Consider the following 21,231-nt stretch of genomic DNA (forward strand, 5'->3'; position numbering starts at 1 on the left):
CTTCTCCCGTCTCCTTGGAGTCTTCCCCTCCCATCCCAAGGACAGTGATGTTTTACTGCCTCCTAGTCTTAGCAGCAAAGGATCAAAGCAGGGGTGAGGGGTTGCTCTGTCCCCAGAGTGTTGAGAAGCAGAGCTGAAGGAGGAGGGACAGAGGCAGGAATAGAGGACAACCGGGGAGAGGGCAGGTCCTTGGGGTGTCAGAGCATCGCTCAGGGTTTCTAGGAGGAGAGGGGAGGGAAGTGTGTTGAACACCCACAGTGTTCCAGACTTACTCGGACCTAAAGTATTTATCATTTAATCCTCATAAAACCCTGTGAAGTGGTGAGATTATCTCCATTTTGTGAGTGAGCTCTTTGAGGTTCTGTGACTCTGAAGAGCTTGAACTCGATCTGGAGCTCGCTGGTTCCACATCCAGTGTCCTCTGCTCCAAAACAGCTGAGTCTCCTTTCTCTTCAGCGAGGGGCTCCTAGAGGAGTTAGCAAGAACTCAGCCCGGCTTCTGCCTCAAGAGAGCCTGTGGTCTCAGTGGAGCCACAGCAGGAAAATGTCAAGGAAGCAACCTCTGACTGAAACTGGAAGGAAGGTTGGCAGGTTTGCTCCCTGGCTGTCCCCGGAACTCAGGAAGCTGCCCTTCTCAGGACATTGAGCCCTGTTGGCCTCACACACAGTATCTGTTAGAGGCAGGGGCCCCAGTGCCATGGCCGGGTGGGGAGAGAACCACCAAACCCTGGCCCTGCCCGTGATGGGTGGCTCTCACCCCCCACAGTCCATGGCTGACTTCTTGTGAGTGCTGGAGGCTGGGGAATTCCCCCACCCACTTCCTTCCCCATTGCACTTCAGTCACAAAGGAGAGAAAACTTCCCTCACTGCTCAGAAGCGTCACCCAGAGCTCTAGACTGGAGGACGTGGGCCTGTGGTCAGAACTGCTTCACGCTCCTGTCCCTGGTTTCTGTTTGCTGGCATCCCTCTCTCCTGGGCATCTAAAGTCTGGCCAGTTCCCTGAGGTTCCTCTTCCATGCTCTGAGGCTGGGGTTCCCAGAGGTGGTGACCCTGCTTCGTCTTTGAAGCCCCGGGGGACCAGACGTTTTCTCAGTGGTTCACCTGGTGGGGAAGTGTGAGGCCCCAGCGGCTGAGGGAGGAAGTTGGTGTAGACAGGATGTGATGTCTGCCACAGCCACGACGAGCTCCCCCTCCCCTTCCCAAGTCACGTGCTTCCAGGGGAGACTACTGTTTTCTGTCTTCATGGCACAGACGTGGGAGAGAGGCAGGAGGACAGTGAAGCCACCTCAGGCCATGTGCAGAGCCAGAACCAGGCCTGGTCCCACGGGCTCTGCGGGCTGCAGCCTGGCCCTGCTTAGGTGGGAGAACTTGCTCCAGGCCACCTTTGATCTTCGGGTCCCTGTTCTGTGGTGGTCTCCTGCTCCTGTCCTGCTGGCCACACAGACACGCTGAGATCGGCCCTTAGCAGGGTGGTCCCAGAGAGAACACCTGGGGTCCTATTTGCCTGTCGGGCCAGGCCTGCTCCATCGGCAGTGGGGCGGATTCGGTTAGCCCCTCTTCCCTGCGGAAGCTCAGGCAGATTCACAGGGCAGGAGCAACCATGCGGAGAGGCATGACGTGGTAGTCCCTTCCCCTTCTTTTCTTCTCTTCTGGGTTTCTAAATTCTTCCATTTCTAAACACTGAACAGAGATCCCAACTCCACTTCCTTTTTCGAGCCATAATGACCCTGTTTCCAGCCAGAAGCTTGGCCCAGAGCTCAGAACCGGAACCTGTTTGTTTTTTTTTAATTTATCTATCTTGGGCTGTGCTGGATGTTTGTTGCTGCTCAGGCTTTTCTCTAGTTGCACCGAGCAGGGCTACTCTCTTGTTTCAGGGCACAGGCTTCACATTGTAGTGTCTTCTGTTGTTGCAAAACACAGGCTATAGGGCACACAGTCTTCAGCAGTTGCAGCTCAGCCCCCAGGTCTAGAGCACAGGTTCACTAGTTGTGGTGCACGGGCTTGGTTGCTCCATGGCATATGGGATCTTCCCGAATCAGGGATTGTTAACCTGTGTCTCCTTCATGGGCAGGCGGATTCTCTACCACTGAGCCACCGGGGAAGCCCCACAACTGGAACCTCTTAACCATAGGTTTACCATCAGCCTACTCTCTACTTGGTGCCTGTCCTAGGGTTAGACGTTATTAGGAGTTGGAGATCATATGAATAATGGTACAGTCAGTCCTTTAGATGACCGTGTGTGTGTGTGTGTTAAGTCGCTTCAGTCGTGTCCAACTCTTTGTGACCGTATGGACCGTAGCTCGCCAGGCTCCTCTGTCCTTGGGATTCTCCAGGCCAGAATACTGGAGTGGATTGGCGTGCCCTCCTCCAGGGGATCTTCCTGATCCAGGGATCAAACCCACATCTTTTATGTCTCCTGAATTGGCAGGCGGGTTCTTTACCACCAGCACCACTTGGAAAGCCCTTGAGCATACAACTGGCTTAATAGCATGTATGTAAATAAATACCTAATAAATAGATACATGTAACAGAAATAAATGATGTTTAAGGATTTTCTTTCAATTTCCTAGAAAACAGAGAGCCTACTCCCAGGATACTCGTGCTGTTTTTGGAGTAACTCAGAGTTGGTATGACTCCTCAGGATCCTGGGCACATACAATTTGTGTCCCCAGGGACAAGGATGTCAAGGACCCAACAGAGATAAGCCAGGTGGTCATGCTTTGTTTACCTGGAAGTTAGAGCTGAGCTTGGAGCAGTAGTAAGGGAGAGGAAGATGAGAGGACCTGCAGCCAAGGCAGCTAGATTGGTTAGAGGAGGGGCTTGGCTGGACCGGAGCGGGAGGTGAAGGGTAAGGAGGGGACAGTGGAGCTGCTGGTCTGGGTGGGGCTTGCCCCTGGATGCCTTGGCTTTTATTCACTTACACTTGTGTTCATGTATTCATTCAGCAAATGGTAGTGAACAAAATAAAATGACTCCTGGTCTGTCCTGTACTCTCAGCTAGAGTGTCTCAGGGAGGGGTTGGGACACTTCACTGTGTCTTAAATAATTGGGAGCTGTGTCATAAGTAATCAGCACTAATGATTAAAAGTACTGAAATCTTGTAAACTATTTCCTTAAAAACTTGAACACTTATCTTCATGTTGATGTTCTGCTCATTCCCTGGTGTCCTGGATGTGACAGAAAGGGTTAGAGTTGTAGCATCTGCACAGGCTATGTACGGGTGGCTCAGGATTCACCCAGGGGTGTGTGTGGTACAGGAAGCCTGCCCAGCTCTCAGGCTGTGGGGGGAAATTGATTGATGTTGTCACTTTAGACTGGTGACTTTCAAACTTTTTTGACCTGTCCCATGTTAAGAAACACATCTTACATTATGTGTCTGTTTTGTTCATGAAATAAAAACTTTGTGAAACATTATTTATACTTCCTAATTGCAATCAATTCTGATATCTTAAATTCTTGTTCTATTTTAATCTGTTCATTCTCATTCAAAATAAAGTTACTCTTGACTGACTTCACTGATTCCACAACCAGTGGTTTGGAAAATGCTGCTCAGCCAAACTGAACCAAACATGAAGGGGAAATGGGAAGATGGCCGTGCCCCTCTGAGCCTTCCTGTTCACCCATGGAATGTCAGGGTGAAACCTGAGGGTTCAGGCGTGAGGGAAGCCTGTCAGCTCTGTTGACTCAGGTTCTCTCCGCAGAGCTCCATGAACCTGCCTCCCGACAAGGCGCGGCTCCTGCGGCAGTACGACAACGAGAAGAAGTGGGACCTCATCTGTGACCAGGTACAGGGTTTGGGACCGGAAGTGAGGCCAAGCATGGCGGCGGGGCCTTGGGTATTAACTGCAGCCCTGGGGTCCCTTGAGGAACCCCAGCCTGGTCTTGGCCTCAGCCCATGCTTATTTCCTCTTCTAAAAGCACTTTCCTAACAGACACAGGCTGGCAGGTCAGGTTCCCCTTTAGCTCCCACAAAGCACTGTCTTGATTTCTTCCCAGTGAGGTTTATTGAGCTGTGAGGTCTGCTGTGAAGGAGTTTGGTGGTTTCCCCAGTAGAGCCTGTTTCTGCCTTTCCAACCAGGGTGAGGGCTGTGCCTGGCTGAAGAATCCAAAGTGCCATTTGTCTTTCACTCTGCTCCAGACCTGGCGAATAGCAGCCTTTTCCCCATTACTTACAGGCCTCTAGGAATGAGAAGCCCCGGTCCTCTAGTCTTCTGTTCCCAAATCTCAGAATGTGAGGATTGGAAGCTCCCTTTACATGAAAGTGTTTGGAGCCAGAAGAGAAAAGAGAGATTTTCACTTAGCTCAGAATCAAGAACTCACACCTGTGGCCTTGCTTTTTCCCCTGCGTACATTTGAAGATAACAGATCATGAGTTTTTGAACTCGGACAGGCCTGGCCGCAAGCAACCTCTTAATTTTTAACATAGAAAATTACTTTAGACTCAGGGTTACTGAGTCTACTCAGTAACTCAGAATTACTCATCAAAGGAGGAGAAGATGGCAACAGAGAAGTACCTGAGGATAAGTCACGGAGGGGAACTTATGGTGTGGGGGATGTTAAGGGCCAGGTGACAGCTTAAGGAGTCCCCTCACATCAGACACTGTGGGCGCCCTGCTTCCTCAGCACTCTTCTCAGAAGCCTGAGTGTCTGTGTGCACACACGTGTTTCCCTCACAGGAACGATTCCAGGTGAAGAATCCTCCCCACACGTACATCCAGAAACTCCAGAGCTTCTTGGACCCCAGCGTAACTCGGAAGGTGAGGTGCGAAGCAGGGTAGCCCCATCTTGCTGTCCTTTGCAGTCCTGTGGGGTTTAGGGGCAAACCCTGTGATGTGGGTCAGGACTGTTCTGAGCAGCAGGAGCTGGGTTTCTGTGTTCTGGGGCTCTGGGGGAATGGCTGGCTAGGAACAGATGGAAGGACTGTCACTGCCCTCTTGGGAGCCTTCCCTCTCCTTTTCTGCCCCGTTTGCTTGTATTGTAAAGTTGACTCAGGGGCCTCCATCAGTGACAGAATCCCACATTCACAGAAATTCAGGAGGAGAGTGCAGGAGTCAACCAAAGTACTGAGAGAGCTGGAGATCTCACTGCGGACCAACCACATTGGGTGAGTCACTCTTGACCATCAGAGCCTTTCCACCTGGCCGCTTAGGACCCGGCGTCCGCTGAAGAGAGTTTGCCTGTTTATCTCCTTGTTGTGGGGCAGAGCTGCCTCTCGAATGCCTTTTGGTTCCCCAGAGGGCTTCAGACTGTTCCTTTTCTGGCTTTTCTCCCCCTCAGCTCTGCCAGCTGCTGACTGGATGCTGCTGGCAAGCCTGGGGCCTCTCCTGGGGTCCTCAGTCTGTGGCTTTGAGTGGAAGACATTCCCACAGCAGCTGAGACTGGAGTCTGCCTGTGGCCTGGGGCTGGGCCAAGGGAGGCCCAGAGAAGGCTGGGAATGGGGGAATGTATTGCATTGGGTTGCTGAGACCTGGTTTGTAGACTGTTTGGTGCCCAGAAGACTATTTGCTTGATTATAAGACAATTTTAGTTCATGAGCAGAAGCAGCTTCCTGAAACATCAGGGAAGATCTGAAGCAGGTGGACCAGATGCTGAGTGTCCTCTGTAGTCCCAGACCCAGGTCCTGTCAACCTGTTGCCTGAGCCTCTAGAAACTACATGAGTCTTTTTTTTTTTCCAGAGGAGTGAGGAACCAGGACCTGCTGAGCAGGCACAGGGCTAATGCGTGAGATACAGGGAAAGAGCTACAGTCTTGCATTCATAAAACTGTAACCAGCCAGGGTAAATATAGTGAAAGTGAGAGCAAGAGAGAGGATGAGAGAGCGAGAGAGTGACCGTGCGTGTGTGTACACACAGGACAGTGAGGGACTGTGACAGAGAACTGCAGGCAGTACTACAAATCTGGCCTGATCATTTAGAGCTCACAGGAGTGAGAAGTCTGAGAAGTCTAGCCTGGGGTGGAGGTGGGGTTGCTGGGCAGGTTCCAGCCCCAGAAGCAGGAGTAGAAAGAGCCAAATGACATCATCTGCCTTCCCCTCCTTTCCCGCCTGGGCTTCTGGTGCAGGCTACCTGTATGCAGTCAGCTGCCTCCTGCAGTCATGGGAGAGAACAGGTAAGGACAGTTGCCGGCGCAGTCGCTGTGCTTGGTGGCCAGAGCTGGCTTTCACACTTCATCCATGAATCCATGAACCACACATTGAGAACTGACCAGCTAGGAAATGTGTAACTCAGCCTTCACCTTTATTTAGTGAAGCTCAAGGAAGGAAAGACTGCAGCGTCCCATCAGCTGCCCCACGTGTGAGAGCACGAGCAACACAGATGACAGCTCCAAACTCCACCCTGCATTCATCCGGAGGGCCTTTACCCCTCCCTGCTTCCTTTTCCCTCACGCCCTCCCGTCCTCCTTACTGAGTCCTGCTGCATGAGGAGGGGGCTCTGCTCTTCCCCAGAAAGGGCCTTGGAGCAATGTGGGACGGTCCCCCAGCATTCCGCTTCTACCTGCTGCCATCCCCTCTGGCCATTGGCCAGGCTCTGAGGCCAGAGCAGCGTGGTTCCCAGGCCCAGGCCTCTCAGCAGTTGGCACACAAGCTAGAGATCTGAACCGGGTCCTTGGTTCCCAGGAGCAGCTCAACATCTGGCATTTGAGGAGCTCCTGTCATTTGAACTGTGCTCCGCTGGTGGAGTTATATGGGAAGGCCAGGACGCTTCCTGCATTTCTGGGCAGGAAGAGTGTGTCAGGCTGTCAGGCAGGGCTGTGGGAGCTCCAGGGCGGTGGGAGCCCAGGGCAAGGTAGCAAGAGGGCGATTCTGCCTCCGAAGCAGCCTGATCCGCCCCAGGCCCTTGGAAGATGGGGACTTGAGCCTGGAGCGGGACAGGCTGGGAAGCAGGGTTCCAGAGCTACCCCAGCTCCTCCTCCCCCTGGTTTGTGTTGGTTTCATGGCCTCGCTGAGGTGCCCTTTGACATCTCCTCAAAGTGTCAAGATCCCGAAAATAGCAGTGGAGACTCAGACAGGAAATGAGAAGGGGGCGGGGAGCTGGAGAGCAGACAGACAGGAAACGGGAGGCCTGTCGGCCCCCAGAGAGGAAGCTAACTTCAGGCAGCTCCGGTGTCAGTCAGCCTCCTCCGCCAGAGCTTGCTGCCAGATCTCTGCCGGGCCTGGCGCTTCTGCCCGGCCTCTCTCTGCAGCCCGGGTGTGGCCATCCAACATGGCGCTGGTGTCCCAGCTGTGGGGGAGAAGCGGCCTCAGGGGGCTGTTCGGCGCAGCTGGCCTAGAAAGACCCCAGACTCTCAGAGTGAAGAGGGCACAGGAGAGTCAGGGTTTCATCTGGAGAGTTTTCTTTCTCTCCAGGTCCTGTGTGTCTACAGGACAGGAGTGAACCTGTCCTGTAACAATCCTGGGACTTGCTCCTGACTCCTTCCAGGGCTGTCTCAGTTCGAAAGGCTTGAAGGCAGAAGGGTTGAAGTGCCCCAGTCTGTTGTCTGTCTTCCTGCCTCCCCGGTTCAGTCCCTTAGAGGTCAGAGCCGTTCCGGAGTTACTTGAGTTCCTGACTGTTCCCCCATCCTTCTCCTATTCTGCCAGTCTCACCTGTGACCACACACAGAAATCCCACGTATCCCTCTGTTAACTGTTTCCCGAAATACCTTTTCTTGAACTTGGTGGGGAGCCCTTTGGCCCAGTATGCCTCTTTTCCAGAGCTCTCTTTGCAATGGCACTCCACTTCAGTACTCTTGCCTGGAAAATCGCATGGGCGGAGGAGCCTGGTAGGCTGCAGTCCATGGGGTCGCCAAGAGTCGGACACGACTGAGTGACTTCACTTTCACTTTTCACTTTCATGCATTGGAGAAGGAAATGGCAACCCACTCCAGTGTTCTTGTCTGGAGAATCCCAGGGACGGAGGAGCCTCGTAGGCTGCCGTCTATGGGGTCGCACAGAGTCGGACACAACTGAAGCGACTTAGCAGCAGCAGCAGCCGCCTGTCTTTTAACTGACACTTCAGTTAAGTTGGGGTGCTCAGTTGTGTCCAACTCTTTATGACCCCATGGACTGTAGCCCGCCAGGCTCCTCTGTCCCGGAGATCTCCCAGGCAAGAATACTGGAGTGGGTTGTCATTTCCTTCTCCAGGGGATCTTCCTGACCCAGGGATCAAACCCGCATCTCCTATGTCTCCTGCTCTGCAGGCGAATTCTTTACCTGCTGAGCCACCGGTCAATTTGGGGACCTGCCAGCTTCCATCAGCTCTGTCAAAGGACTGCAGTAAATACTCTGTGTAACCCTCAGTTCCTCCCACAAATGTGGCATCAGGAAGCTGTGCCCAGCCTCATGTTCGACACCAGGAACCCAGAAAACGATGGAGTGGGGGCCCTGGCTCTTGAGGAGGGGGCTTCTGAAGGCTGGTTTGGCTGATGTGGTGTTGGAAGGCCTGCATCTCTCCCCATCTCTGGCTCCCCCGCCTAGGGGCGGTCCGGCCAGGTGACATGATCATGGCTGGGTCAGCCACAGGCTTTGATCATCAGAATTCTCCCAGCCTGGTGCTGAGTTCCAGAGGATCCAAGAGGGGATATTGTTTCACAGAGGCACCTTTTGCTCCTCCCCCCCAACCCACTTTATTAGCAGACCCCTCCGCTATCTTTCCTTTATCTGCAGGTGGGTGCGGGAGTTTCTGAATGACGAAAACAAAGGCCTGGACGTGTTGGTGGATTACCTGTCCTTTGCCCAGTGTTCTGTCATGTGAGTACCACCTGGGACCAGGGCGGGGGGCCCCATTCTGCTTTGACTGGAACTGCCAGTAGTGAAGGTGGAATGGGAACCCCAGGCAGCAGTCTGGGTGTGGGCAGGTGGCCACGGGGTTGTCTGAGGTCAGTGAAGAGTGCCAGGTAACTGGAGTAGAAGGTGCGTTTTGGGGAGCAGAAGGCAAGGTGTGGAAGGGCAGCTCAGGATCCTAACCCAGAAGACCCAGACTCCATGCTGGGAGCTCCCCAAGGAGGTTTCCTGGCCTTTGGGAGAGAGGCCCCCCGCAGGGTTCGTTTACTTAGGGAGAGCTTGGTCTTCGCAAAGCCACTTTAGGTCTCCAGCTATAAGAGGGTTTCTCCGTGTCACCCCAGAAGCAGTGAGCATGACCTTTGACAGACTGAAAATGAAGCATTCAGGAGACTTTTTCAAGCAGGCGGGGGTTTGGAGGCAGCTGGAAGTGAGTTAACGCAGAGGAAAAGGCAACGTGGGCTGGGGTGGGGAGTGGAGGGAGCGAGGGCTTTCAAGGCAAAGCCTGGCGTGGGTCTCTTCAGTCCTTTACTATCTGTGTGACCTCTGGAAAGATTGTTGAGGTCCTCTTATGTAAGAGGGGATCCATGTTACAGGGTTGCTGTAAGCATTAGATGATACTGTGTGTAAAGCAGTCTATAGTATTTGGAACGTAGGCTGTACTGTGGTAGCCACTTTTTATTTGTTAATTGTTGCTGTTTAAGGTGTTCCCTACCATAATTACCTAAATATATGGAAAGAGGGATTATATTGATCATTCACAGCATGACCAACACATGCAGACCTGTACCCTAGAGCACTTGGGTGACCGATCATCCCAGTTTACCCGTGATTTTCCCCACATGACTTTCCCCAGTGTTAGTGCTGAAAGTCCCTCATCCTGGGGAACTCCTCAGTCCGGGGACTCCGCCCCAGTCATGAATTTCACTTTTCTTGCTGCCGTCCTTGCCCTGGGCCATTCTCCTTCCTCAGCAGGTTTTTCCCCTCATCTCCTTAAGAGTTTAGAACTATTGCCCCTCCTGGGTTTGGCCTTAGTCATTTTTACCAGGTCATCCCATTAAAACCAAGAGTGACCCACTCCCCCTTCCCATCCCTGCAGAAGTCAAGCCTTCTATCCCTTAAAAAAAAAAAAAAAAACTTATTCTTTTTATAGAAAGAAATGAAAAATATTTGCTGAAGCGATTTAAAAAAAATAATTCAGAGCTTTTATAGTAAAAGATGTAGATCATTTTTCCAAATAAGCCTATCTTGTTTGGAAAGCAAATAAATTCCAGCTGCTTGAAACCAAAATACCCTGGAACCTCAGTATTGTAGTGTCCATGGCAGTACCTTTGACTGTGTTTTTAAAAGAAAGACTCAGGGCAGGCAGAGGGTAGGTAAGAGTGTGTGTTTTGGGAAGGGTTGAGAGGAAAAGAGTGAAGCCAAATAGAGTTTGAGTAAAGGCACTTAATTTGTACACTGAACGTCCCAGAGTGGGGTTGGAGTGGGGAATACTATTTTTGATGGAGGGAGGGCACTGGCAAGCGGTTTCCCTGTCCTGGAGACTCCTCCGAGGTCCACTTGAAAGCCCCATCAAACATCTGACCGTCAGGATCCTGAAGTCTGCTCCTACTTTCTTGGAAACATTCAGGCATCTGCAGATACCGCTTCCTATTTCAGAAAGCCTTGGCCTCTGTGACTTTGACCCTGGTGCTGTGCATATTTAAGGAGCCTGTTGGAAATGCTTGTTCTGTCTTGGATGACCCTCTTCAGGGAAGAGGACAGGAAAGGGGAGTGGGGCTTGTTTCTCAGAGGGGGAGATCCGATGAGGGGACCTGCAAGGGAGAAGGCCCTGTGGGTTCATCATCTTGAGCTGTCCTCTTTATTCTGGCCACACTCCCAAACTGCTGATTGGGGAAGACAGCTGGTCCGAGAAGCAGAAAGTGACAAAGAAGCCGTCCCAACTCTCTTAGGGACTAAGGACCCCAGTTCACATCTCTGCCCTCCCCCAAGGGAAGCTGCAGCGCGAGGAGCCTCTGAGCCAGGAAAACCTAGAAACCTCAAGTAGAATCATGGAGAACCCAGCCATCAAAACTCAGTGCTGGGATGGGACTGTAGAGTTCCTCCTGAACATGGAGGCCTGTCCCACTCTGGCTTCACCAGGACCCCCATCCCCCTCCACTCAGACCTGCCCTCCTGAACATAATCCAGAACCACCCAGGCCCCCTCAGGGCATTGAGAGGCCTCTCCGGCAGCTGCTGTCGGCCGCCTAGTAGTACCTGCAGTTGTCCGGTTCCCCGCCGCCGCTCTTCGGGCTGACTCAAGGGGACCCATGGCTTCTCTGAGATGTCCTTTCTATGGCTGGAGGTGCAGAAAGACTACCAGCCCCCCGAGTCCCTTCAGGCTCATGGGAGGTGACTCCTGGAGTTGCTTGGCCAGTGGGGAGCAGCAGCTGGCCTCCCAGCATCCCCATCTCCTCAGATGCCCCTTCTGGGCATGGCTCATGGCGCCTCTGCCCTGCTCAGCACACTTGTGCCAGTGGCTCTCCCGGCCAGGGCTGGGTCTCTGCTGCCCGGTTCCGCTTTTCCTTCTGGCTGCCCTTGCTTCTTGTGGCCCTCAAGGTCTAACGGACGGGAGTGGGCCTGCCAGGGGCTTGGCACTGAATTTCTCCTGTGTGCGTGCATGTGTGTCCTTTCCTGCTCCAGGTTTGACTTTGAGGCTCTGGAGAGTGGTGACGATGGTGCGTTTGACAAGCTCCGGTCCTGGAGCAGGTCTATCGAGGACCTGCAGCCACCCAGCGCCCTGTCAGCCCCCTTCACCAACAGCCTCGCTCGCTCTGCGCGCCAGTCTGTGCTCCGGTATGTGTGCTCTTGCTCTGCCCGCCTGCCTCCCACCCTCGCCCCCATCCGTGCAGGTCCTGGGTAACGGCGGTGAGTGCTCACGCGCCTCCCTTCACTCTTGCTTCCAGGCTCAGCTCTCTTGCCCTCTGCCTGCCAGTCTGTCTCTGGTCTGTCCTCTCTGTCCCCTGACTCTGCCCAGCGATCTGTCCTGGGTAAGTACATCCCCCTCAGCTGTGCCCTCCCCTCTCGTCTCCCCCTCTCTGGGGGCCCCTCCATTCCTCACTCTCACTCTGCCATTCCTCCAGGCCCCTGGGCAGGGCTTGTCCTCATCCAGCTCCTTGGTCTTCACCGGCTGGTCCAGCACCTGCCTTCATGTTTGTTTCCCTCTGCTCCATCAGCTGCCCGGAGACCACCCCCCACCAGCCTGCTGCTGCTCACCTTTCCCTCACTTCTTCCTTTAGGCCTTTTTTCCTCCAAGGCTGTAGCGTGTGCGTTGGTCTGCAGTAGCTGAAGAGCTGTCCTGCCGGGATGCAGGTGGATGGACTAGATGATTTCTCAGAGCCCCTTCACAGAGGGAGGCTTCCCTTTGGGCCCTGTGGCCCTTTCCATGATTTCTCTCAGCCATGCTTTTCTCCTTGTCTCCTTTGGGTCTTGCCCCTGACACTGCTCATCATTCTAGTCATGCATGACCAGATACCATTTGTGTTTCCTTTATTTCCCATGAAACATCACTGGGGGCAAAGTCAGAGGTCGCCCCAGCCCTCTTGTAGCCTCTGGGGTCTGCTCTGTCTTTTCTAGGACCTAGAAGTGGGGTAGGAGCCAAGGTGCCCCAGCCCCAGGGGATGTGTAGAAGATGCAGTGACTGGGAGGAGGAGGAAGGAGGGCTCAGATGGATGTCTCCTGGACCCATGCTGAGGTCCAGGAAGGCCTGCACAGCTCCTGTTGTGTTTGGAGGAGCTCTGGGCTTAGGATGGTTTGGGCACTGGTTTTAAAGCTGGTGTCCTGGAGATTTACTGACAAAGACCTGCTCCAGGGAGGTGAAAACAGTGGAGCACCTGCCCCCTGCACCTTCTCTCTCAGGGCTATTGGTGCAAGGTCCTCCATCCCCCTTTCCTCCTGCTGCTGAGGGGCAGCCTGCTGTCTGGGTGATGCTGCATGCCCCCGACCCTTCACCAGAAGCCCCCTCTCCCCCAGGTACAGCACTCTCCCTGGGCGCAGGGCCCTGAAGAACTCCCGCCTGGTGAGCCAGAAGGATGATGTCCACGTGTGTATCCTTTGTCTCAGAGCCATCATGAACTACCAGGTAAGGCGATAGCACTGGCCATGGGTGTCTCTTCCTGGTCTCCCAACCAGGAGAGCTAGGAAGGCAGCAGCTTGTAAAGGATGAGTCTGTGGGTGGAGCCACCATCAGGGAGCTCCAGCTGGGGTCTGCCTTCCCCCCATCACCGTCTCCCCTCCTGTCCTTTCTCCTTGCTGCAGTATGGATTCAACCTGGTCATGTCCCATCCTCATGCTGTCAATGAGATTGCGCTGAGTCTCAACAACAAGAATCCAAGGTGAGTTCCTTTCCTCTCCTTTCCTCCCCTCTCTGCCCAGGGCTCTGGAGATCTGGGCTCCACTTGTCCCTGTCCGGAAGTCCTGCCTGGTCTTGGGTCCCGTGGCCTAGGGCAGTGCCTCAATTTGGCCCCCTCCCCTCTGCTGGAGAAGGAGTGTTCTGCTTCCCTCACAGCTTAGGAAGGGGAGCCAGCTTGTCTCCCCTGCCTTCTCTCCCAAGCCCACACCTTCTCCTTCACCACGGAGGCTGTCTTTGTTCCCTCGGAAGGACTCACACAGGTGTGCAAATGAACTGTGTCGTGGCCAGGGCAGGGGCGAGGGTGTTCATTTTTATTTTCCACCCCTTAGGACCAAAGCCCTTGTCTTAGAGCTCCTGGCAGCTGTGTGTTTGGTACGAGGAGGTCACGAAATCATTCTCGCTGCCTTTGACAATTTCAAAGAGGTCAGTGTCCTACACTCGTGTGTGTGTGTGCATGTGTGTGTTTAGTGGGGAGGATATGGGAGCCAGGTAGCGAAGCACCCTTTCCTGTGATCTCACACATCCTGGGGATTTTAACAGCCCAGTGCTTTTAGCTAGGTGGTCTGCCCCCTGCTTTTTTAAACCCAAAGCCAAACTTCAGTCTTACTAGATCTTATGTTGGGGATGCCCCTGATTGGCCAGCAAAGGATGCCCTCACTGAGGGCTACAGTCCCACAGTCCTAACCCACTGTGCAGAATACCTGAAGAGCCTGGTAAATGGTTGGACCCCTGGGAAGCCTGGTGATCTGTGCCTTAACAGGCACCCTGGGTGGTTCAGAGGCAGTGAACACACTGGTCGAACCCAAGGTAGTTATACTTGTTGTGGGAGGAGAAGCAGGGGTTCTCCTGAGGGGGCTGTTGTTGGTAAAGGGAGAGGGACCTCCTACTTGGAATTCCCCAGCCCCGGGGCCTGGCTCTGAAACCCCCATCTGCTTGAACATAGGATTCCTCGACATCCAGCCGCAGCTGCTGGTCCCACCCCTTCCTCCTCTTTGGACCTCTTCCCTAGCATCCATTGTTCAAGCCAGGAAGTGGCTCTTCCTCCTTGAAGCCAGAGGCTCAGCGGAGTCTCTGGACCCCTCTCAGCTCTGGGGCTTTCCTGTGCCCCAGCCTGTCTCCTGCATCCCTGCTAGGACCTCAGCGTTCTGCCTCAGCCTTGGCTTCCACCTGTCTTCCACCCCACTCCTTTCAATAACTCAGTACCCCAGACCCCTTGTTTCTTCTTGGCCTACCCCCAGAGGCACCTAGAGCCCAGACTAAGGTCACACCTTTACTGAGCCCCTTCTGAGGCCCAGAGCAAATGTCAGGTCCCAGGCTTTCTTATGTCATGTCCCAAGTGGCCAGTTACATAGAGAGTTGTGGTTACACTTGGTCAGAACCAGTCCCTTTGCCGAATGTTCCTAAGAACCAGGGCTCGGGGGGTGCTAGGGTTCTGCAGGGGACAGATCCTGTCACTGAGAAAGTCTGTTTGTTCAGGTGTGCAAGGAGCTGCACCGCTTTGAGAAGCTGATGGAGTATTTCCGGAATGAGGACAGCAACATCGACTTCATGGTGAGGAGCTGGGCTGGGTCAGGTGCTTGCCCAGCAGGGCCACCTAACCCTTGAGAGCTGGGCCAGGCCGACAGTGTGCTTTGGTATTCTGTGTAGAACCGCAAGTGGTTCTCTACTCAGTAACTGCTGCTTGTCCACTCACCCCAGAGGAAACTCCAGGACGAGGTCATTTTTCTGTCTTGGGTCTGGTTCCTTTCCTCCTTTTTTTGGCCTTACGGTCCCTGATTTGGATCCTTCCTGAGCAGCTTTCCTTTCCCCCAGCTTTTCCTCTGGCTTCACTTCTCTTCAGTCGAAGGTGTTCAGCTGGTAGGGTGGTCTCAAGAAATACCTGCTGAGGGACTTCCCTGGTGATCCAGTGGTTAAGATTCTGCACTTCCACTGCAGGGGGCACAGGTTTGATCGGGGAACTAAGATCCCACATGCCAGGTGATGTGGCCAAAAAATAAAAATAGAAGTAAGTTAAAAAAAAAAAAACCTGCTGATGTGCAAAGGAAATCAGAGCACAAATCTTCATTTATACTCATTTCTCTTATAGTTTGTCTTCATACACTGAATATTGTTTGACTTAAATGAAAATACTCTTATTTTGCTATTGTTCCCCAAAGCCTTCCCGATTTACTCACTCCTTTTGATTATCCCCTGATGATGCTGGTTCTGCCAGCCACCTACCATCTCTGTCTCAGCTCTCTGACCCTCCGGGCTGCTCCTCCCCCAGGTGGCCTGCATGCAGTTTATCAACATCGTGGTGCACTCAGTGGAAGACATGAACTTCCGGGTCCACCTGCAGTATGAGTTCACAAAGCTGGGGCTGGAGGAGTTCCTGCAGGTGAGCTGGGCCGGAGTCCTCACAGTGGGAGGTGCTTCAGGACAGTTCAGGACAGAGGACCAGCTTAGCTGTATCACAGTGGGTGTTTCTTTTCTAAGAGCCTAGTCATGGATGCTCCTGGCACCCCACCTGTCTTCTGTGGCCTGGGATTCAGGCCTTCCCGCAGAGGGCTCAATCAGTCAGCTCCAGGGCCAAGAATCGGACACTGCTGCAGGAGGAACTCCCCGGGCCCTAGCTCTAGGAAGGGATCTTGGAGGGAATGAGGAGGCTCCCCCCACTACTACTCTGTCTGCTCTTCCCTAGAAGTCACGGCACACAGAGAGCGAGAAGCTGCAGGTGCAGATCCAGGCGTACCTGGACAACGTGTTCGATGTGGGGGGTTTGTTGGAGGATGCTGAGACCAAGAATGTGGCCCTGGAGAAGGTGGAAGAGCTGGAGGAGCATGTGTCACATGTACGTGGCCCTCCATTGCTGCCAGGACCGCTGTTGAGGGTGGGGAGGGAATGGGGACATGTGAGTCCAGGAATCCCGAGCCAACCTACTTAGCTCCTGACTGAGCCCCCGGGAAGCCTCAGAACCCAGCAGGGCTCTCCGGCGCATGGTTCGGCTGAGGCACGGGGCCGTCCGCAGTGGAGTGAACACACCACTGGTGACCTCTGGCCTGGATGTGAGGTGGCCTTGGGCTCCAGAGAATTGGGTGTAGCCATTTGCCTGGTACTGTTTCCCGCAGCCTCAGACCCCAGGCCCACAGGAGTCCGTAGGGAAGCCACTGGGCCAAGCTGCCTTTGGAGCCCTGGGTGGAGGGGTCGGGCCCAGGTTGGTCACTCGGACTTAGGTTCCGCTGAGTGGCCAGGCTTTAGGACTGGCCCCCAGACCTGCCCTTCTCATCCTGCAGCTCACAGAGAAGCTTCTGGACCTAGAGAATGAAAACATGATGCGTGTGGCGGAGCTAGAGAAGCAACTGCTGCAGCGGGAGAAGGAACTCGAGAGCGTCAAGGTACGAAGTTACCTGGGGAAGGCGCCCCTGGGCGCTGGGGCCAGGGAAACTTGCTTTCCATCTCTGAGTCATGTCAAGTCCTCAAGAATCCAGATCTTGATTCACCCTTGGAACACTGATGATTTCACCCCAGGATCTAGCTGGAGAGGGAAGCTGGAGCCAGAGTGGGCCAGATGCACACACAGAAGGGTGGAGACCCCTCGAGTTCCCGCCTTCTCCTCCAGCCCGTCCCCCTGCTTCTCCCTTGCCTGCACCTCCACTGCTTTCCCAGCCCAGCTCCTTGGGGCTGTTTGTTAGGGTTTCTACCAGGCATCCCATACTGGAGGGCAAGGCTTCCTCATATTTCAGTGTCTTCTCTGTCCCTCATTGAACTTTATGTAGTTGCAAAATCATGCCCCAACCTACCTGTTCTCCCACAGGAATACAGTTATGCCAGCTCTGTTGAGCCCAGCACACATCCGCCAAGCCCCTGCTAAGAGTCTGAAGTGCTCTGTCAGGAGTATGGAGGACACAGAGGTGGCTAAGGCAGGGCCTCGTCCATAGGGGGCTTCCAGCTGAGCAGTTGTACAAACCAGATGGAACGAGAGCAGGCCTGAGGCACCAAGGGCTGAGAGCAGCCATAGCAGGCTGCTGGTGGTTGAGGGAGCATCTACAAGGCAACTTCCACCCAAGTCTTGAGGGACCAGTGAAACTGGACTGGACCACTGCCGGGTGCCGGCCAGGTGGTCGATGCTTCCATTCACCTCTTGTTACTTTGCATCCTAGCTTCCCCCAGTCCCCACCTGGGTTTCTGCTGCTCTTTGCCTCTGAACACTCTCCTGGAGACCCCGGTGTAGGAAGCCTCCCTCCCAGAGGCCTTCAGGTGCTCTTTTCCTGATGGTGCCCTCTGCCCAACAGGAGACTTACGAGAACACAAGCCACCAGGTACACACCCTGCGGCGGCTCATTAAAGAGAAAGAGGAGGCCTTCCAGCGCCGGTGCCACTTGGAGCCCAGTGCCCGGGGCCTGGAGACCATGGGCAGCGAGGCTCTGGCCCGGGTGGGCTCTGCGGAGCTGAATGAGGGCATGCCCCACTCCGACCTGGACCTCCTCACTCTGGCCCCCCCTGCTGAGGAGGCCCTGCCCCTGCCTCCACCGCCAGCTCCTCCCTTGCCCCCGCCTCCTCCCCCGTTACCAGGTAAGCAGAACCTTTACCTGGTAAAAGCCAAGAGGTGCAGCCTTATTGTGAGGTCACAGGGGATGTGCTCGAAGGATGTAAAGTCAGATGGGAGGGGCTGGGGGAGGGTTGGGATCTGAGGGATGCTCAGGTTACTAGGGAAGGGATTCTAAGAGTAGGTGTGGATCTGTTTTAAGGAGCATAAAGATGCTGCTTCTGATTCCTCTGAAGACATTCAAGGAGAGGGCTTAGACTAAAGCAGGAAAGAGTGGGTCAGAGACCAGCACCACCACCCCTGGGACCCCTGGGAGTCGGAGTCAGAACCCCTGGGAGCCGCTTGGGCAGGGAGTTCATGCAGCCTGCTCTCCTGAAAGTCTTTAAGGACAGGTAGGCGAGCAGAGGGGTCTCTTGGCCCTTGAGTCACTGTGCCATTTCTTCTCCCCCAGACAAGTGTCCCCCGGCCCCGCCGCTCCCTGGCGCTGCCCCCTCTGTGGTGTTGACAGTAGGGCTGTCAGGTGAGTGTCCTGAGAGCTCTGGGCAGAGCTAGTGGGACCGAGGGAGTGTGTTCTTGGCTCCTGTCTCACTGTTCCTCCTTCTAAATTAGCCATTCGCATTAAGAAACCTATCAAGACCAAGTTCCGGCTGCCCGTCTTCAACTGGACAGCCCTAAAACCCAACCAGATCAGTGGCACTGTCTTCAGCGAACTTGATGATGAGAAAATCTTGGAGGTAGCAGGGCCTGGGGCCCTGAGGGATGGGGCTGGGGGTTAGGGACTAGGGTATCCTTCAGGCTAGATCTCCTGGCCTTGGAGGAGCCCCCGGGCTCAGCCTTGGGGCACCAGAGCTGAGCCGGTGCTGGTGTGCTGCCAGGGGCCCTCCCGAGGGTGAGACCACAGCACTTGCCCTCTTGTGACTCCTGCCAGGACCTGGACCTGGACAAGTTTGAAGAACTGTTCAAGACAAAAGCCCAGGGCCCTGCCCTCGATCTCATCTGCTCCAAGAACAAGACAGCACAAAAGGCTGCCAGCAAGGTGACCCTGTTGGAAGCCAATCGTGCCAAGAACCTGGCCATCACCCTACGCAAGGCTGGCCGCTCAGCTGAGGAGATCTGCAGGGCCATCCACACGTGAGGCTCCCACTGAACTTTCCCTGGTCCCCAGCTGTTGGTAACCCACTTAGGATCTCCACCTGGGACCCCAGCCTTCCCTGGATTCCAGGGTATCGACAGAACTCCCTCAGTCATCCAGTGGCTTGGCCAGAACTTACTACATCTGTGCTGTGTGCCAGACACTGTATGAGGTGCAGGGTAGTCAGCCCAGACCTTCCCTCAGGGAGCTCCCAGTCTAGTAGGAACAGTCCAGTAACACTGGGTGGTAACCACCAAGATGATGGAGGTACAGGAGGCTTTGGGAGAACAGCGAGGGCCAGGTAGCCGAGCTTGGTGATCAGGGAAGGCTTCCTAGAGGAGGCGATGTCTCACTTGCGACCTGAAGGATGTATGTGTATATAAAGTGCAGGTTGGGGCCTAGAGGGAGAGGCATGGTGCCCTGGATACTGAAAATTGACTCTGGCTTTAGTGTAAGGAGGGGAGCCAAAGAGACAGAGCAGAGAGGTGAGCAGAAGTCTTGCAGGCTGGGCCTCCTAAGCCACATCTGGGAGTTAAAACTTCTTAGCTGCAGAGGGAAGATACTGAAGAGTTCTTAAACAAGAATGGACTGTGCCTCTAGGACTTTTCCTGGTGCTGAGTAACATCAGTACTGGAGTTACTGGAGGTGAGGCAGTGAGTCCTCTGCCTCTGGCTGTGTGCTGCTCAAGACCCTGCCCTCCCTCCTTGCAGGAACTGGATAATGAAGGGATGACAGATACTGTGGGCAAAGGCAAGACCCAAGGTGGTTCCTCCCTCCTACACAGGTTTGACCTCCAGACACTGCCCGTTGACTTCGTGGAGTGCCTGATGCGCTTCCTGCCCACGGAGGCGGAGGTGAAGCTGCTGCGGCAGTACGAGCGGGAGAGGCAGCCGCTGGAGGAGCTGACGGCTGAGGACCGCTTCATGCTGCTCTTCAGCAAGGTGGAGCGGCTGACCCAGCGAATGGCTGGCATGGCCTTCCTGGGCAACTTCCAGGACAACCTGCAGATGCTCACGCCGGTACGGCTCTCCCCCGAATCCTGGTGGTCTGCAGTGCCCCCGCCCAACTCCTGACCTGCTGGCCCCCTTCCCTGCTGGCCCTGCTCTGACATCATCCTGCCCTGGCGTGGGGTTACTTAGTTCTTCCTCTTGCCTTCCAGCAACTCAACGCTATCATTGCCGCCTCTGCCTCTGTCAAGTCTTCCCAGAAGCTGAAGCAGATGTTGGAGGTGGGGGAGGTTGTGGATGTGGGTGCGGGTGGTCCCCAGGTCCTGGGTGGGGCTGGAGCTGTACAGAGAGGAAGGCCTGCCCTGAGTCCCTCTGGTGCACCTCTGGACAGATCATACTTGCGCTGGGGAACTATATGAACAGCAGCAAGCGGGGAGCTGTGTATGGCTTCAAGCTCCAGAGCCTGGATCTGGTAAGAGGGTAGGGGCGACACGGAGCCAGGGAGCTTGAGGGGCAGCTGTGGAGCCCAGGTGTTCAGACCTGTTGCGTTGCCCTTTGCCCCCCTCGACCAGCTGCTGGACACCAAGTCCACCGACAGGAAGATGACCCTGCTTCATTTCATCGCCCTGACGGTGAAGGAGAAGTACCCAGACCTGGCTAACTTTTGGCACGAGCTGCACTTTGTGGAGAAAGCCGCTGCAGGTGAGAGCCCAGGACAATCCCCAGAAGCTATGAGGAGAAGACGCTTGGGTGCCTTTCTTTCTGGCTTTTCTTTCTGATATTTCAAAGCTTTCCGCTGGGGCCATGGGCAGGGGCCACCCCAGAGAGAGCCTTCCTACAGGCCCCTTGCCCCACCCGGCCCTGCCCACCTGGGTGCTATGGGAGCTGGTAGAGAAAGGCAGCCATGGCTCTTTGCCCCCGCAGGCTGGCCCTGGAGCCTGCATGTCTCTGTGATGTGTGTGAAGCCCCCCACAGACATAGGGTCGCTGTTATTTTTGTCCTGCTCCTGAAACCGGGGCAGGCCTGGGGCAGCTCTGTGTTGGAGCCCAGCAGTCTCTGGCTCAGCTTCCTTGGCTATCTGGAGGGTCACGAGCCCACAGCCTCCACTCCTTCTCCTTGCCCGCCCTGTAAGAGCCTGGCTAGCTTGGTGTGCCCCTCTCCATCCATGTGGGAGCTCTGGAAGCAGGGCGTGAGGAACCAAGCTAGTCCCCGCTGCGGGGAGGGCTGTAGTCCTCAGCCCGGGCTCTGGTGACCACAGTGTCCCTGGAGAATGTGCTGCTGGACGTGAAGGAGCTGGGCCGGGGCATGGAGCTGATCCGGCGGGAATGCAGCATACATGACAACAGCGTCCTGCGCAACTTCCTTAGCACCAACGAAGGCAAACTGGATAAGCTCCAGCGTGACGCCAAGACGGCCGAGGTGAGCATAGGGTGGAGGCGTGTAGAAGCAGCGTGGTTCCGGCTCTTGGCTCAGAGAACTTT

General features: G+C 54.9%; 1 protein-coding gene across 5 annotated transcripts in view; it reads left to right on the forward strand.

Annotated features, from left to right (window-relative positions):
• The window catches only part of FMNL3 (formin like 3), a 51,524-nt gene that overhangs the window by 27,128 nt on the left and 3,165 nt on the right, over positions 1 to 21,231 (forward strand). For 2 of the 5 annotated variants that reach the window (XM_019960626.2, XM_019960627.2), the window contains exons 2-22: positions 3,701 to 3,784; positions 4,676 to 4,756; positions 5,027 to 5,103; positions 8,641 to 8,724; positions 11,439 to 11,591; positions 12,768 to 12,876; positions 13,053 to 13,129; positions 13,476 to 13,569; positions 14,623 to 14,697; positions 15,413 to 15,523; positions 15,827 to 15,976; positions 16,419 to 16,520; positions 17,418 to 17,697; positions 18,123 to 18,191; positions 18,281 to 18,405; positions 18,600 to 18,802; positions 19,588 to 19,822; positions 19,963 to 20,031; positions 20,142 to 20,222; positions 20,323 to 20,452; positions 21,009 to 21,169. In XM_019960626.2, coding sequence (XP_019816185.2) covers positions 3,701 to 3,784; positions 4,676 to 4,756; positions 5,027 to 5,103; positions 8,641 to 8,724; positions 11,439 to 11,591; positions 12,768 to 12,876; positions 13,053 to 13,129; positions 13,476 to 13,569; positions 14,623 to 14,697; positions 15,413 to 15,523; positions 15,827 to 15,976; positions 16,419 to 16,520; positions 17,418 to 17,697; positions 18,123 to 18,191; positions 18,281 to 18,405; positions 18,600 to 18,802; positions 19,588 to 19,822; positions 19,963 to 20,031; positions 20,142 to 20,222; positions 20,323 to 20,452; positions 21,009 to 21,169 — 2,550 coding nt within the window. The remainder of the gene's footprint in view (positions 1 to 3,700; positions 3,785 to 4,675; positions 4,757 to 5,026; positions 5,104 to 8,640; positions 8,725 to 11,438; positions 11,592 to 12,767; positions 12,877 to 13,052; positions 13,130 to 13,475; positions 13,570 to 14,622; positions 14,698 to 15,412; positions 15,524 to 15,826; positions 15,977 to 16,418; positions 16,521 to 17,417; positions 17,698 to 18,122; positions 18,192 to 18,280; positions 18,406 to 18,599; positions 18,803 to 19,587; positions 19,823 to 19,962; positions 20,032 to 20,141; positions 20,223 to 20,322; positions 20,453 to 21,008; positions 21,170 to 21,231) is intronic. The other 3 variants (XM_019960629.2, XM_019960630.2, XM_019960628.2) reach the window with 2 other exon arrangements.

Source organism: Bos indicus, chromosome 5 (assembly GCF_029378745.1).
Source record: "Bos indicus isolate NIAB-ARS_2022 breed Sahiwal x Tharparkar chromosome 5, NIAB-ARS_B.indTharparkar_mat_pri_1.0, whole genome shotgun sequence".
NCBI lineage: Eukaryota > Metazoa > Chordata > Mammalia > Artiodactyla > Bovidae > Bos > Bos indicus.